Consider the following 18,799-nt stretch of genomic DNA (forward strand, 5'->3'; position numbering starts at 1 on the left):
CTTGGAGAAGTCATCTTTAAATTAACAGTGCTCTGTTTCTGTTGGTTTGTGATCTATCTCTAATGAATAAAAAAATCCTGTGATATATATGAAAATCAATAAAGTTCACCTTGACTGGACTCTTTCCCCTTTTTTTTGACCCATTTGAAGCTTTGTTATGACAATTATAAGACAGCTTGTTTGATGACACTGAGCTCTATTGACCTAGTGCTCATCTGGAGACAAATGTCGAAGAAACTAAAATGTCTAGAATTATATATGCACTGATTTGTTATAGAATTGGGAGGTGTATGTAAAGATTATGTACCAAATGGCCATTGCAACAGCTGAGATGGGTTTCAGGGGTGGGTTGTGGGGCTGTTGCTACTGCTGGTTCGTTCAGGGATGTGCTGCACATGCACACACACACACTTGATTGTATGCGCGCATGCGCAATACTTTAAAAATGGCTTCTGCGCATGCACAGAAGCAAAAAAACAAGATGGAATCAGTTCAGGGGTGTGGCAGGCCAAGTTACTACCTACTCATCCGAACCGGTCCAAACCAGTAGGAACCCACCTCTGGGGGTTTTCACAGTACAATGTTACTCCCACCTCAAAGGTCTCAAATATCATTTGGTTTAATTCTGAAAATAGAACAAAATCATGAAACATGCTAAACAAACAAACAAGCACATAAATATCTCACCAGATTACAAATAAAAGAATAAGACTTGGAAGGGAAAGCCTCATCAAGACTCTAGCACTTATGTTTTAATTTTCCTAAATTAAGAACTACTTTAGTCCTATTGTTTATGTATCTATGGAGATTTTCACTCAGATTTTCAGATATTGCTTATGTAGTAATATAATTATACTATTATTTCTATTATTATTATTACTACCATTTTTAATCATTTCATATATGTTTGTTTAATAGTTTTGGTATGTATATTAAGAAAAGTTCAGTGGTAAAAAGTAAGTTTTGCAGCAAGCATCTTGCTTTAATTTATTCTTTTTCTAACATGTCTAAGATTCAGATCTAGTTTCCTTGGCAGTCAAAGAGTTCCACTATACCAAAACCATGTGATCATAAAGAACAGTAGAAAGTTGAAGGCACCCTGAAGCACAGATAAAATAACATTTATTGCTGCAGCAGTGCTGCTTATCATGACTAGGATTCTGAAAAGTATATTAAAGGGAAAGCATATGTACCTTATTTAGGAATTAACCCCATTTATATGCATGCATAGCAATCTGTATATTCACTCAAATTTCAAACCTCCAAATTTGGAGTACACAGAATACTGTGAGTAAGGCCTTTCTCTCTTTAAAATACGTTACTAGGAAGAAAGCTTCATGAAAGCATCAGTGACTGACAATAGCTAAATCCTGCAAAACTGGAGATGACACTATTGAAAAGTAAAGTAAAAAGTAAATGTAGTTAAGGCTTTCTTTTTCTTAAAATGTTCTTAACTTAAAATGTTACATATTACTTTTTGTAATAGGCAAGAAATAAATTTCCTACCAATTAACATACTTTTGTTCCCAGAAAATACACTTTCTTTTTCTTGCCTGTTTTTAAAGACGAGGAAGGTTTAATATGTTGTTAGAGATGAATATCTGAAAAAGTGCATAAGTGGCTGACAATTTACAGGATCAAAACCTACTAGAAATATTGCTGGGTAAAAATTCACAGAATTAGGTGCAGATGAAATCATACATATGGGTCATTTCAGGAGCCCTTTGTATGCTAAATATGTATTTCTCTATTGGAAGTGGAAACAATCTATATAATATTTATATGTGGGACACTAAAGACAATCTCACTTATAAACAAATAGTTGCTAAAGCTGAGGGAAAAATTATAGAAATACTATTACGATGGGAAATATTTTGTGATTCTTTTTTAAAAACAAAATACGTATTCATGTATAATCCAACTTTCTTCCAACAAGAGATTTTATAAACATTATCTGTGTTGTTAAATCTGCTGTTGAGACCAAAAGTCCTCCATAACAGACAAGAGCAAAAGGAACTTCAGAAGTTGTAATCTGCAACTTTTTCTTAACAATAGAAACCAACTAATTCCCACTGTTGTTGTGTATTAAGCAGTTGAATTGAAATAGCCTTAATAACAGCTAATCTTGTACTTCTATTCACTTCAATACATTATTCAATTCTACCCATATGAGTTAAATCTAGATCCAGTCATTTTAAAGTATATGCACTGAAATAAGAGGACACACATTAGTTCTGATCAACTTGTTAAATTTCTGGGCCCTAGTTTTTTTTTAAAAATCCCACTAATTTCTGCAACACTGAATATCTGTCTATCTCCACTGAACAAACCAGATTGCCACCATGCAAGCAACCCGAGAGAACTACCAATATATTGCTCCATGCTGTTAAAAATGTGTATTGCTTGAGCAAATCCTCAAATGTTGTTGTTAGAGAAAGGAAATCTCTTAATTAGCTGCCACCCGATTGTAGTGTGTCCTTGGTAAAAACATTTGTCTTTTACTTATCTTGATGTTGTTTCTATCAAACTGTGGAAAAATACCTTTAGCACACCAAGAGGTTTTCTTAAAACCTTTAAAATGGGTTTGATACTTAAAAAATTACTGGAGCAGTTAGTAAGGGCTCTATCACCCTCAGAACAAACTCTTAAAGGTCTGCCTATAGAAATAGACATTATTCAAACATCTTGGCGAGTCTAACATATTCTTTAACTAAGCTATAGCTATATGTGCTATTTCTATTATGAGCTATTTTTTCAAAGTTTACGTCTACATGAAATAAGAATTCTTAGTGTGGTTTTATTATCATCAAAAAAATTAGACAACTGATGGTGTAATATAGACAAATTTACAAATATATTTCCTGAACCACAATTTGCAAAGAACAATTCAATCATGATTACATGTGAAGATTTGACTTTTTTAGAATAATACTTTTAATAAAAGGACCTGTTCACTGATAGAGGCTACCTAAAGAAAATAAGACTCCTATACAATTAATGTAGCTTTTTAACGCTTATTATTTTACAGCTATATTTAAAGAGTCTACATCTGTGAAACTTTCACTCTTCCATGATCCCATAATCCTCCCCTGCTAGTTTATAAACATGAAGATTTATTTTAACCTAGTACATTTAAAGGAACCATAACAAATAAGAGTATGCATACAAAGAATTATTGATTGCAGGAGAGAGGGAACTAGCATTATAATTAACATTGTGGAAATATTTCCCTTTATTTTAGCCAATAACTCAACAACTAAATTGCTACATTGCCCATTCTACAAAAGAAATATAAAAATATAATAGAAAGAATTGTAGATGAACCGGTTTATGAACATAACTTCCAATTCTAGATGAACAACATTCATTAACATAATAAGAGCTACAAAAGTTCCTAGGGAGTTTAACTGTGCCTGACTTGTCATATGACGCCTTCCCCCATTTTTCTACGTGTTGAAAGAAAGAGCAATGCCGTTGGCAGCAAAACAAATCTTCCCACAATCTCAGTGTTTAAATTTAGCTCTTTTGAAGAATCCATCTTATCTTCATTAGATTACATTGCCTGTGACAAGAATTTGCAATATTAACACCTAGAGAGCCTTAGCTCTTAAAATGAGAACAAACACTAGTGTCTCTTCTGTTATTCAGGTTGGAATAAACTGAACAGTTTGGATTTCCTTCATTCCATTTGCCTAGACCAGAGGTGGGGAACTATGGGCCATTTGTGACTTGTGAACTTCAACTCCTGACCATGGCTGGCTCAAAAATTCTGGAAATTGAAGTCCCCAAATCATAAAAAGTGCCATAGTTCCCCACCTCTGGTCTAAACTCTCTCTTTCCTGAACCACGAGCCTCAAGACTACATAATACAATAGCTTCACAAACATCTTTTTTCCTGTGACATTTCAACAATAACATAGTCTTCTAACTGGACAAAAGCCAAGTTCTAAAAATATCTTTGGGCAGAGAAAGTTTTACCTAGCTATTCCTATCTCATTTTACATTCAGATATTTTGACATCACAAAAGTGTAGCCACTTTCTTCTAATATAATATACATTCCCTATATGCTTAGAGTTGATAAAAAATCTGTTCCTGCTGTATATAGAATATATTTTACATTTTCTGTAAGGTGTTTTTTTTTAAGCATGGAGAAAAGACAGAGTTATCACAGCAGCTAAAATGGAACAGCAAATCTTTAAAATTTTGCAGAAACACACACACACACACCTCAGCCATACATACAAAACACTTTCCTCATAAACTAAGGCACCACATTATCCTATTTCAGCTACATTATGCAGACTAACTTTCTGGGGAATGCTGGGAAAGATAGAAAGTGATGAAGACAAAGAGCAACAAGAGGGAGGGACACAAATTGCAGGGGTGTTGAGGACACTATTGGAACATCCAAAGGACCAGTTAGGGGCATAGGATTGTGGATAAAATCTATCTATTGACACCAACATATAATCAATATTTAAACAACCTTTCCAAATGTTTTATTAAGGAGACAAACTGACAGAAATCTTGTGGAATTCTCTGAACAGATATATGAAATTATATATATTTTGTGCTCGCAGCTTCCAGGAAAGCCTTTCATGAAAGGTATAACAATAGATCCCAGAAAATGCTGTTCCTCCCAATCATTTTTGATTGCTACCTCTGGTGCTTTACAAAGTGAGTCACTTCCTGCTTGTCCTTGAATAAGATCAAATGCCTTCCCCAACTCCAAATGTCACAATTTTGGCACAAACGGACCCCATTAGCAATAAGAGAGTGTTGCACAGAACATCTAAAAGAAATATGGCATAGCTATGCATGTTATATGGAACTACTTTTGGTTTTGGTCTGAGTCAAATATGCAGCAATCAAAATATTGATGGGTCCTGGACATACACATAGTATTCCAATGCTGAAGCAATCCTACTTCATATTAGCATATAATTAGTATATATAATTAGCATATAATTAGCATATAGCCCTGATTAAGTTGGAGTTATTGGCAAGTGGCCTCTTCGATTGTATGATTACTAAAAACATACAGCCTATGGTCACTGACACTTTTTGCTGATTGTAGCACAACTTTCACATTGCTATTGACCCATTATTAAAAGAGGTTCTTCTCCATGACACTATTTCTACAGGTTTTTGCAAGATGCCAATTTTGGTGTATTTTAATCATTTGGTCAAAATTTATCCATTAACTCTATGTAAATATTCAACCTTCCAAATGAGTCCAGACCTATTCAGTCAAAACCACTCAACAAATCATACTGGCAAATATGTTCAAATCTCTTCAGACTGAATTGGATCTAATTCAAGACTCCTGTTATTTCAGTGTTCAAAGGAACATTCTTATATAAATGTTGAATATTAATTTGAATACAATACTTTGTCTTTCTTCAATTTATAAATTTAAATACTGAGATATTAACTTTATAAGATTTATGTTTAACATTTTTCTTCTTGTATTCCATTTTGATACCCTCTTGATATGGAAAGAATTATAATAACCCATTGTTAATAACAGAATATTTCAATAAATAATCTATAAAATATAAAATATATATTGGAACTATGTATTAATAATCTGAGCAGACACAACAGAAACTGTATGTATATGATTTGCATCTTAATAACAAACATTATTACAAAGCTGGGCACTATCTTAGGCACTATCCTATCTTAGGAGTGCCACATTGTAAAATTTGCCAATATAACATTAAGAGCAGAAATATCTATATTCCTCTCATAGGCTGTCAGTGTGTAACTAAGACTACACTAACACCTTGAACTCAGGATAGCTGACTTGTGTATAAACTTGTATAGGCTTGTATTATGAAGTATTATTGGGTCAATGCAGAAAGAAGGCTGGAAGCAGAGAAACTGGTTGATCCCCTACATCATTTCCAACCCTTTTTTTTATAGAATATGGTAGCTACCATACCTGAGTGGAAAAAATGGACAGTGCAAGTCACAGGCAGAGCAGTACTCTACCAATCCAATAAGACAAACTTTGTACCTTGGAATGCACAATAACTGGTTTACATGTCTGCAATAAATGTCTGGAAATGCAGAAATTATATTTAGTACTTTAGAGGTTAACCTGAAACAGTCTGTTTTAGAAATGTTGAATCTTTTACAAAATTTGAAATAACTGAAAACGTGGATCTCATTAAAATATTAATTACACAATGGAGGAAAAGAAATGCTCTGGTTATGCTACAGTATTTATCAAAAGATAAAAGTATTTTAATACTCTACATTCAGTTCTATTAACAAGGGATGAGCTGATATGAAACCTGAAAAACAACACAATCCAATCTCAGGAGAAAAGATAGCATTCAAGTAACTATTTACACCATCTAGATGTTGCCATGCAAACGTTTGAAAAGCTCATTGCGTAACTAAAGACTGTATCTTGCCTGAGTTGCTTTATTCTCCCCATTTTTTTTAAAAAAAGTAATATAATGCATATCCACCTGAGATGCAGTTCATTGGCTAGAAGTTTGCTTTTCCTGTGAATGAGAGATGAAGCAAAATCCAGGCACGTCTTGACGAAGGAAAAAAGATTCTTTGCAGTTATTCAGGTTCTTGCAGACTTGTTTAAACTAGGGCAGTTCCCAGCGTCATAGCAGTCCTCGCCTATTGCTGTTGCCAGTTGCAGGAATTTGGGTGGAGCATAGACAAAACTGAGGCAAATATACAGGTATGGGGGAAAATGTTTCTGAGTAATTAATGTTTCCATGGAATCTGGAGATCATCCAGAATTATGAGTTAACCACTGCCAGCTTAAGGCATTTCATTTTCATTTGGAAAATCTGGTGGTACAGTGCAAGGAAATGTGGAATACAGGTTATTGGGTTCATCACAGCTTTGTCCTGTTTACTCCTGATCAGTTTCCTCTCTGCTTACTCTTACTATACTCACAATGCAATTTAGGAAACAATCTTTAAAGGTTGTTTCCTCCTCCCTCTCAAAGCTTCCCCTTTCAAATGTCTTTCCATTATTCTCCTAAATTCTAGAATTAATTCACAGTGATATTGTTCCCTTGACTTCTCTTTATTTACATGTGTTACTAACAACTAAAAATTAGAGACCCGCACAGTACAATTATTTACACCAGGGATGTCAAACTTGCATCATCACATGATGTATCATGACTTCCGCCCCCCTTTGCTAAACCAGGCATGGGTGTGGTCAGCACATGATGCATCCAGCCCACAGGCCGCGAGTTTGACAGCCCTGATATACACTGACCATACACTAGTTCCGCAGGGAGGCGGAACCGATTAGATGGTTCCGCCCCAGGTGCCTGATGGACCCTGGAAGGTTCCTGATGGAGCTTGGGACTTTTCCTGAATCCCTTGCTCGCAACTCAACTGCAGCCCTAGTGGAAGCTTGGGATAGGGCAGCCACTGGGGCTTTGGATCGTGTTGTGCCTTTGCGGCCTCTGACCCGGTGTCGATCCTGGGTAGCTCCCTGGTTTACTGAGAAGCTCCGGGAGATGAAACGCCGGAAAAGACACCTAGAGAGTGGTTGGAGGGCCAGCCGGTCCAAATCTGATCGAACACTATTAAGAATTCATATTAAATCCTACTTAATGGTGATAAAAGTGGCAAAATGGCAACATTTTTCCGCTCTTATCACGTCCGCAGATAACTGCCCAGCCACCATGTTTAGGGTGACCCGCTCCTTACTTAACCAAGGAGCTGGGAAAGACCCTTGCAGGGTAGGGCTGAAGAATTTGTTCAGTATCTGCAGGATAAAATCGCTCAGATCCGGACAGGCTTGGACTCTGACTGGGTAGATTCGGGCGAGTCGATGGGGATGAATTTTGTGGAGACCATCTGGGATGAGTTTGATCCTGTGACCCCTGAGGGCATGGACAGGATTATGGGGAGACTCAGTGCTGCCACTTATGTGCTGGACCCGTGTCCCTCTTGGTTAGTCTCGGCTTCCCGGGAAGTGACACGAGGCTGGCTCCAGGCGATTACCAACACTTCGTTGAGAGAGGGGTCCTTTCCCACCGCCTTGAAGGAGGCGGTGGTGAGGCCCCTCCTTAAGAAGCCTTCCCTGGACCCAGCTTCTTTAGCCAACTATTGTCCGGTCTCCAACCTTCTCTTTGTAGCGAAGGTTGTTGAGAGTGCGTAGCACGTCAGCTTCCCCAGTCTCTGGATGAAGCTGTCTATCTGGATCTGTTTCAGTCGGGTTTCAGGCCTGGATACAGCATGGAGACGGCATTGGTCACGTTGGTCAATGATCTCTGGTGGGCCCGGGACAGGGGCTGCTCCTCTCTCCTGGTCCTATTAGACCTCTCAGCGGCTTTCGATACCATCAACCATGGTATCCTACTGCGACGACTCAGGGGGTTGGGTGTGGGGAGCACTGTTTTACGGTGGTTCTCCTCCTACCTGTCGGATCGGTCACAGTTTGTGTTGACTGGAGGGCAGGGATCGACCCCAAGGCATGTCACTTGTGGGGTGCCTCAGGGGTTGGTTCTCTCACCCCTCCTGTTCAACATATATATGAAACCACTGGGTGAGATCATCCGTGGTTTTGGGGTACAGTATCATCAATATGCTGATGATACCCAACTTTTCATCTCTACCCCAAACCACCCAAACGATGCCCTCAACATGCTGTACCGATGCCTGGAGGCTGTGCGGATCTGGATGGGGAGGAACAGGCTCAAGCTCAATCCCTCCAAGACCGAGTGGCTGTGGTTTCCGTCATCCCGATTTGTGCATTTTGTTCCATCTCTGATGATAGGGGGAGAAATTTTAGCCCTCAGAGAGGGCCCGCAATCTGGGCGTCCTCCTAGATACACGGCTTAGTTTAGAAGAACACCTGACGGCCGTGACCAGGGGGGCCTTTTACCAGGTTTGCCTGGTACGCCAGTTGCGCCCCTTCCTGGATCGGGGTACTCTGTGCACAGTCACTCATGCCCTCGTCCTTTCTCACCTGGACTACTGTAACACTCTCTACATGGGGCTGCCCTTGAAGAGCACCCGGAGGCTTCAACTGGTCCAGAATGCGGCTGCGCGGGTTATCATGGGGGTACCTAGGTGCTCCCATGTTACACCCCTTTTAGGCGGCCTGCACTGGTTGCCGGTTGTCTTCCGGGTGCAATTCAAGGTACTAATTATGACCTTTAAAGCGCTCCATGGCTTAGGCCCAAGGTACCTATGAGACCACCTACTGCCACCAATAGCTCCCACCATCCAGTGTGATCCCACAGAGTTGGCCTCTTCAGGGTGCCGTCGGCCAGACAGTGTCGGCTAGCGATCCCCAGGGGGAGAGCCTTCTCTGTGGGAGCACCTTCCCTCTGGAATGAGCTGCCCCCGGAGCTTCGTATAAACCCGACCTCCGGTCCTTCCGACACGCCCTAAAAAGTTGGGTTTTCCAGCAAACCAGCCTGGCCTGAACAAAAATAAATAAATTATTGATCATTGTTAATTTTAATTCTAATTGTTTTTAAAAAATGTTATTGTCAATTCTAATTGGGTTTGTTTGGGATATTCTATTTAATTTTTTAAAAACTTTTGTATTATGTGTTTCTTTTAATGTTGTACGCCACCCTGAGTCCTTGGGAGAAGGGCGGCCACTGTTCCCTCTAAGGTGCCCGGCTGCGTGGCTGCATACGTGGCAAGAAAACCCCACGGAGCAGTTTCTAACTGCCGCACAGGGGCCTCAAAAAATCTAGGGTTAGCACGGGTGCGGGGATGGCAGCAGGAGCTTATGCGGCACAGCTGGTTTCCTAGGACCTCTTAGGCGCCAGCTGCGCCGCTCATTACCGTCAGTCGCCCCGTGTTCAGCAAAGCAAATGTGGGGAAGTCCTTTGCAGGCGGCTAGAACTGGCCGCCCGCAAAGGACCTCCCCAGACTTGTTTTGATGAGCACGGAGTGACTGACGGTAGTTTGTGCCAGCCGCGGCTGCTCAAACTAGCATCAGTCGCCCCCGTGTTCAGCAAAGCAAGCCCGGGGAGGTCCTTTGTGGGCGGCCAATCCTAGCCACTTGCGCCCGGCGCTGTGGCTGAAGTAAACCCCCAAAGCCCCTGCCGCCACCGGAATATCTGCTGCCTCCTCCTCCTCCTCCAGCAGCACTGCCGGATTTGCTGCCCGACACTGCGGCTGAGGTGAAGCCGCCAAAGCTCCCGCCAGCACCCCTGCCCAGCTGAGGTGTTCTGAGCAGAGGGGGAGGCACCGCCGCCGCTGCCATGGGCGGGGATGCCAGCAGGAGCTTTGGCGGCTTCACCTCAGCTGCAGCGCCGGGCAGCAAATGTGGTGGTGTGGTGGAGGAGGAGGAGGCGGCGGCAGCAGTTATTCTAGGGGGGGGGCTCATTGGCATCTTCAGCGGCAGCCCTGCCCCCAGTGAAAAAACCGAAGATGGAGCAGATCCACACAGATGGCGTCACTGCAACATGACTGGAGGAGGAATTCTGGGAGTTGAAGTCCACAAGTCTTAAAGCTGTCAGGTTTGAAGACCCCTGAGGTTTTTTTTCCTAAAGGGTTATGGGTGCAAGGATCTTGTAACTTGACAGCTTTAACACTTGCATGCTTCAATGCCAGAGTTTCTGAGCCAAGATGACTGGAGGAGGAATTCTGGGAGTTGAAGTCCACAAGTCTTAAAGCTGTCAGGTTTGAAGACCCCTGGGGTTTTTTTTCTAAAGGGTTAGGGGTGCAAGGATCTTGTAACAACAGCTCTAAGATTTGCGTGCTTCAAATGCCAGACTTTCTGAGCCAACATTTTGGTTGCTAAGCAGGAGCGTAATATACTGATATTATATAACACTTTTAATTAAGCGGGTACCTTGAATAAACATAACTTTGAGTTTCAAATAATACTGATTTCGTTGTTGTCTTAGGTGACATCTGTGAAAAAAATTCAGGTGCTCAGGCATGAAAATGTGCCGCTCAAACACTACACTTTTCTGCTCACACTGAAAAAAAATTAGAGGGAACATTGAGGGCGGCATATAAATCTAATAAACCTAAAGTTAGTGAGAGCCACATGAGATAGAAGAGGGTAACATCTTACATTAAGACCTGGGACTCCTTTGAACTTAGGGAACTTTAGGAAAGCCATAGAATGATCCATAGCATGAGTTCCACGCCTATGGTGTATATGCACGCCTATCCTGGCTCCTTCAGGTAACTGGGCAGGAAATTTATGTGGCTATATTCAGAAGGCAGTTCATTCTTCTCTGAGGGAAAGTGTGATATCACTTGTTTGAAAAGAGGAACTTGTATATCTTTCTTGAAAAAGCCATCACTTTGTACAGAATCCAATACCTTAGACTATGGTATCTAGACCAACTGCAATAGTTGAAGGTGGAGAGAAAAAGTTGAGCAGAAGCTATGCCTCAGGAGGAATCACTGAGCCTATGATTGCTCCAATGTAGAATACAGAAGGGTTCAGTCGTATTCTCCTTATGTCCATAGGTGGCACAGTGGTTAGAATGCTGTACTGCAGGCTAACTCACTGCTCACTCCAGGAGTTTGATTCTGAGTGGCTCAAGGTTGACGCAATCTTCCATTCTTCTGAGATCAGTAAAATTAGAACCCAGATGATTGGGGGCAATATGCTGACTCTGTAAGACCGCTTAGAGAGGGCTGTAAAGCACTGTGAAATGGTATATAAGTCTAAGTGCTATTGCTAAATGAAAGCATTGGGTGATCCATTGGCATGAAGTGAAGTTTAATCAGTATGCTGATGTTATACATCTTCACCCTAGGTCAAACTGAAGATGTTATAAAAGTTGTGAAACAGTGGCTAGTGGCTACTATAGACAGGATGGAGAAAAGAAGTTCAGACTGAATAATGAAAAGATATAGTTGCTGATCATCAGTAAACAATTTGGTCTTCTATAAAATTCAGTTCTAATGGCTGCTTAAGAAAGAACTGTACTCTGCATGAAAGAATAGGTCAGAAATGTGGAGAACATCCTGGATCCATGTTTCCTGATTGAATTACAAGTGGAGGCTATGGCTAGATAGTTTTTGTCCAGCTTAGACTGACCAACCAGTTAAGGTCCAAACTGAGCTTGGAAGCTCTGAGGAGTGTAACTCAACCCTGCATAGCCACACAATTGGACTATTATCATATAAACTATATGAGAGTTCTTTAAGAAGACAGGCAAAAGCTAAAACTAATTTAAATGCAACATGTAAGGAGGGGAGGTCCACCATTTGTAGAGTTATTCCTACCCTGAAGTCACTGCACTGATTATCATTGGTTTCCTGGCACTAATTCAGAGTGCCAGTTATTAATTACAAAGCCTTTTTTTAACGTGGCACCAGAATATATCATAGTCTGTCTTATTAACATGAATGTGCCTGTCCTGCTTGATCCTACATAGAGTCTTCTTAAGTTTCCTTCCCCTCAAGGAGGCTTCTCAGTCATGGTTATGTAACAAGCTCCTGTGCAGGTACATTTTGTATGGATCCAAAAGCCATTTTGTTACAGTAGACTTGGCCCTTTAAGACTGTAGGTGACTATGTTACACAAATTATATAGCATATTAATGCTTTTTTATACTTCCCAGATGGGGGTGGCATATAGCTGCTTATAAGAAATAAATAAATAAGTGACCAGTCAACATTAATAGAAATATCTCCAGGAATAGGTATCAAATTTTTAGTTTTTTAAAACTTCCTGCTTAAATTGCAATTTATTTTGAATTCAATGGCTTTAAAAGTCCATGGAAACATTGAGTATTCAGAAATATTACCCTGATACTTTCCAGGCTTCGTTTTTTATAGATTACTATGTTGAACACGTGTAGCATTCAGCACCATAATTATAAATCCTATCACTGAGGAAGGAGAAGAACCAAGTAATAGTACAGTTTTGCCTGCTGGGAAATTTCCATGGGACCTTTGTGACAGAAAAAAAATAGCTAATGACTATTATGTAAATGAAAATGGAGATTAAAGAAACTGAAGGAAAAGAGAAGGAAACAATGAAAAGATTTCATTTGGTACATAGAGCCATGAGCAATGGCAGACAGCTTTATAAATAGAATATACAGAAGTATTTGTTTCTAAGTCATCATGTAGCTGTTTTATTGGAGATCCAGAATAATTACAGAAATAATATTTAGCCCTTCATTTTGTGCAGTCACCAAGAACAGTGACTGCACAAACCATAACACTATGTGTTGTAATCTATTATAACTCTGTTTTGCACTATTCTAAAAGCAAAACACAAATCAGTTTGCAATTGTTTGTTGAAGACTTACAACTGTAGGAGACTGTCTGCCTTCTGGCTTATTGTATGATAGCTATTACTAGTCCAACAGTATTTTAAATATTTCAAGCAATTTATCACTTTCACTTTGTGGTAACCTGATCTGATATAATGTTGGATGCATCTATGATAATCAATTGTCTTATGTATATGTAACTTAGCACCAGGATGAAGCCGAATTTCTCAAGAATTCTATAAAGCAAACTTCTACAGACTAGAAATTGAACTTTAGAAACAAAATGAAAAAAATATTGTTTATTTATTTATACAAATTACACAATAAGTCAGAATGCTTTAGTATTCTATCTTAGCAAATTTGAGTAAACTTGTCATTGCCATTTAATTTCTGCTAGTTCCAGTGTTAAGGCAAGCTAGAAAGGCTATTTTCCAGGATTATTTTTGCCATACAATCATAACTGGATTACAGCATAGTTCCTCTGGTAAACATTCAGAGTCATAAGTCAAAAGATAAAAGATGGCTTGTTTATAATAACACTGCTCTATTTGTAATGACAAACAAACCACAGACAGAAAGTTTGTTTAGCAACTTCCACCCAAAGGATAAGCCAAGAATGAGCAATATTGGCATCCACTGACATACTTGTTTGATCACAAGACTTGTAAATAACCCTTTCAAGTGTTTGTTGCACGAAATGCTGGTGTGCACATTTTTTTGCCATAAAGAAGGCACAGAAAGGTGTATGGCCAGTATACCTGTGTACCCTCTAGACCCAGGCAGAACCTGATTTTCTATAGAGATTTTGAACTACAAGCTAATCAGCTACAGAGGAGCAAAGTAAGATTTTTTTCTTACACTAAGTTGCTAACCAAAAGCCAACAGACTAGAAAGGAAAAGGAGAGAATATTGTAGATTTGTAGTGTGTGTGCATACTGGGGAAGGTCTAAAATTTTTTATGGAGTCTCAATCCTTCTTCCCATTAAAAAACAACCAGTTTGTAAACAGAATGTGTGTGTTATCAATGGGCTTTGAATTGTATTCATCTGACTATCTTTTTAAAACTATCCATATGGTTTGGGAATTGATGCATGTTCTAAAATCCAAACTGCTTTGAGGAAGCTGACTTGTGCTGAGCAGACCTATGTTCCATCTATCTGTTGTTAAAACACGTTATATTCATAATCTCAGCACGGTGAATTAACACAATTGCCTGGTTTTTCAAAATACAAAGAATCGTAAATAAACTGCACTAGATTTGCAAACCTAGCTAGCTACAAACTAATTGATCACCTTTTATCCAATCTGTTGTGTATACCTAGCCACTGAATAGAAGCAACTCCAAGTTTCCAACTGGAACCTTTCCTAGTTCTCCATGGAGATGCTGAAAGTTGAAATTGGAACCTTTGATGTGCAAAGCAGATGTTCAACACTGAGATAACAGTCTGTGAAGGGTAGAAGGAAACACACTTGCCAAGTAAGCAGCTTTAGATAAGGAGAAATGAGTAATTCAGCTGGAGCCAGTCAAAATGATGGTGACAAGAGTAAACATTTTGTCAAAATAAACATTAATTAATGTCTACTGAAGATATACTAGAAGCAGCAGTAATAATTCTGAAGATACATAGATGTATACCTATTGGGAAACTAGAAGTGGTAAGAATGGGAATTCCAGAAGAGCAATATGTATTTTTCAACACTTGCTGAGGAAACTTGCTGTCCCTGTTTTTAAAAATGGGTATTAATTAATACCTTAGGAATGACATAGGACTTTACTTCTTACGCAGCATAAATACTGGATTGCACTGTTTGTCTAGAAGCTACTAGTTATTCCTGCTTTTCCTGAAGACAAAGTAGTTTGAGACAAGCTTTCATGAGCCTTTGTGTTTCTACATGCTTCTTTCATTCTCTCTCCAGCCCCTCTGGTATAACTTGTTCTTACCCTTGAGTTAAAATAAAAAGTTAATCTTTTAATGAGCTTCAAATCCACATGCATTCACCACGAGTCAAAGTAAGTCATACTGCATCCAACATACGCTGTCATACTGCATCTAACACAGGGGTGAAATTCAGCAGGTTCTGACAGGTTCTGGAGAACCGGTAGTGGAAATTTTGAGTAGTTCGGAGAAACAGAAAATACCACTTCTGACTGGCCCTCGAGTGGGGTGGGAGCGGGGATTTTGCAGTATCCTTCCCTTGGAGTGGGGAAGGAATGGAGATTTTGCAATATCCTTCCCCGGCCATGCCCACCAAGCCACACCACAGAACCAGTAATAAAAAAAAGAATTTCACCAGGTAATCTAACACCTAATAAAACAAGCGAAATATGGTCTAAATTGTTAAGTATACCATAGTTAATGATAAGCTCTTGGAATTAATAGAATTCTAGGGACAATCATATAGAGACAGATGAAACCACTCTTAATGAAACAACTTGTATTAACATATATTTCTTTATTCAGCAAATTAAGAAATAAATAAAGGAGATTAATATTATTGTTACTGTTGGCTTGAACCACTGAAACTCTCAAGTACACATCAGCTTCCTTTGTGCATAAGTAATTAAAAGGATATATGCATGTTAAATCACAGCAATGCAGAAATAATAAAACGATGAAGGGAGGGCCAAAAGAAACTACACCCATATCAGTTGCATCCTTTAGTTTTAATGCTTCAGTAGTCACTTCCAAAATAGGTATATTTTATACCTGCAAAATACTTATTCAACCTTATTTGCCAGCACAATTTTCTATGGTTCATTTTAGAGTCTTACCCTCAGCAGTACTAAATGGGAGGCATAGTAAGATGCCATTCATTAACTGATGTTGTGCCCCGCACATTTATCCAGTGTCATTTCTATGCTGATTTACATGCAGACATACCTTTAACCCCTCTAACAAAAAACAAATCTGTAACCAGAGACAGCTGGTTAATTTCTCATTTGCTAATTGAACCCCACCAGCACCAACAGAGTTGCTAAATTTATATCTACAGTGATTTTGATAAAAAGGCATAAAATGGAGTGCTGACATCAAGTTTTTTCCTTATCTTTTATATACATTTGCCTTTTTTAAATTTCATCTTTAATTTAATTCCATTGTATCTTGTACAATTTTTCATTTTCTCCATTTTCTTAAATCTTTACTTCGGAGTTTTATATAACCAATGCACTGCTTTGTTCAAAATCTAGTCATTATTTCTGTATTTTCATCTTGCTGACCACTGATTATAAATAAACTTAATTTGATTTAGTTTTAGTGTGTGTGTGTGTGTGTGTGTGTGTGTGTGCGTGCCACTAGAAGACATTTCCAATTACCATATTTTTCGGAGTATAAGACGCACCCAAGTATAAGATGCACCAAGATTTTGAAGAGGCAAATTTAAAAAAAAAGTTTTTGAACTCTGCAGACCTTCCAAAAACAACCTGTTTTTCACAAAACTGGGCCTGTTTTTTTTTTCAAAAAAAGGGGCAAGAATAGCCTTTAGGAGGCTTTTAGAGTGCTCCTGGGGGTGGCCCCCCCAAAAAATGAGCAAAAACCGGCGCATTTTTCGTTCATTTCTGCCCTCCCCAGCCTCCAGGAACACTCTGAAAGCCTCCTAAAGGCTATGCATGGCCATTTTGGTGAAGGGGACAGGGTTTGGGGAGGAAAAAAAATGCTGTATTCAATGTATAAGACACACCCAGATTTTCAGCCTCTTTTTTAATGGAACAGGGTGCATCTTATACTCCGAAAAATACGGTAAGTGATATCTTCTTGGAATCAGTTGAACTTTTGCATGGATTCTATCTCACAATGGCAATTTGATATGGGTAATTCCAGAAAACCTGCTAATAGGAATTCACATTATTGACCCAGATAATTTCCAGGTCTTTCTCTCCAGTTTGGCATCATTTTAGACAAGGCTGTCTGGTTACTTTAAAGTGAAATTTCAGTAATCATCATTTGCCACACAGTCCCCCAGTGATGTAAATTGAGAGATCTCCAACAGCTAGAAAGCAAAAGTTGGTACTATCTTCTTTAGTTTAATATATAATTATAATATATCCTATTATTTCTCTCTGATCTGACATGTTTTTTGAATTGGCATGAGTGTTCCAAATGTATAGAATTATATACACTATTTTAAATATATACTATAGATTTAAATACTTTTCCATTTGAAAATATTACTTTGAATATCTTGAACAGTGCATTTAATGTGTACTTTTTTGGTCTAGAGATGTTTCACTGAACTAATCGCCATAATCTCAAAATGTTTCTCCTGACTATTAACTACATAAAATCCTGTAAATGGGTTGTAAGCATAGCTTTCTTTTTGTACACTAAATCATCCCCAAGCAAAGCTTAAAAATCACCCTCCCAACTGAACAAAAGATATTGTAGATCTGGTTTTATATTCTGCTCTATATTCCAATTTCTACAGCAATTTAGGAATTGGCCTTGCATCAAACAACTTGCCTAAAATTTAATCTCTACCTGAAGCATAATTTTCCATTTTTTCCTAGTGATTTTAATGCTATTTGTCTGTCAGAATACTTAAATAATCACTAAGGTATTACCTGGAAGAAATGGGATGATTCTCTGTTTGGGATCTTTTTGGCCTCCTTCAACAGGGAATTTATCCAAAAGTTGCATCTGCAAAAGAAATATTTACTATGAACTATCATTTACCATACACTTTTCCCAAAACCCAGCTTCAGCATGGCCTATTTCTTGATTATACACATTTAGAGAATCAGCTGTAACAAGAACACTTTTTTTTTTAAAAAAAGTAACTCATGGATGGAATTCATGTTCCCAAGAATCAAGGTGAATTACATCAGAGCTGGCATAGAATTAAAGTCTGGCATTCCAACAATTTCTATATTGGACATTTTCTACTTCATGGAATAACAATCCAGCTTGGTTCACACACAATTTAAGACAGATTACCTATCTAGTAAAAGGTACGGCCTCAGAACCACCAGAGAATTTCAGTGAAGCATCAAATACAGTTGTTGGCAAATTCCCTTAACCCCCACACAAGACCTTGCTTCTCCATGTATCTTGAGAGACATATATGAAGCAGAAAAGTTTCTTAGGGATCTGGAAATACTGACTCATTGAAATTGCTGAACTTTATTGGAACAAAATGTGTTCTTACAAAGTTGAAGGTTGTATCACCCTTTCTGAAAGACTCTCCCTTTCCTGCTGACCACACACTTTCTATATGCTTAACTCAGTGTGTGGTCATAGCAAATGACATACAGCACATTCATAATATATAGAACATTTGGCCAAACGTTTACTCACAGGATGGATAAATGTTTAATCTATATACATATTATAAGTTAAGTAACATCCCCCAAAATAAAGAAAAAGAAAATCTTCTCAAATAAAATTTTCAGTGACTTGCTTTTTACTGAAGCATCACAATAAACCTAAATACTGAAACAACAAAATTGCTAGAAACGTAGTGCAGTGTTCATGACATTTTTGGCTTTACGGACTGGCGGGGAAGGATGGTTCTCTGTGTGCGCAGCTGCATTTGTGCAAGTGGCTCCATTTGCACAAATGGAGCATGTTTGCACGCTTTCATCCACTGCATG

General features: G+C 38.8%; 1 protein-coding gene across 2 annotated transcripts in view; it reads right to left on the reverse strand.

The window, feature by feature from the left end:
• LOC148043639 (SH3 and PX domain-containing protein 2A-like) overlaps nucleotides 1–18,799 on the reverse strand; it is a 140,945-nt gene that overhangs the window by 34,317 nt on the left and 87,829 nt on the right. For both annotated transcript variants that reach the window (XM_087725789.1, XM_087725790.1), the window contains exon 3: nucleotides 17,771–17,846. In XM_087725789.1, the coding sequence (XP_087581915.1) occupies nucleotides 17,771–17,846 (76 nt within the window). The remainder of the gene's footprint in view (nucleotides 1–17,770; nucleotides 17,847–18,799) is intronic.

Source organism: Thamnophis sirtalis, unplaced genomic scaffold, assembly GCF_051295495.1.
Source record: "Thamnophis sirtalis isolate CommonGarterSnake01/CBP01778 unplaced genomic scaffold, rThaSir2_p1.2 scaffold_11, whole genome shotgun sequence".
Lineage (NCBI taxonomy): Eukaryota > Metazoa > Chordata > Lepidosauria > Squamata > Natricidae > Thamnophis > Thamnophis sirtalis.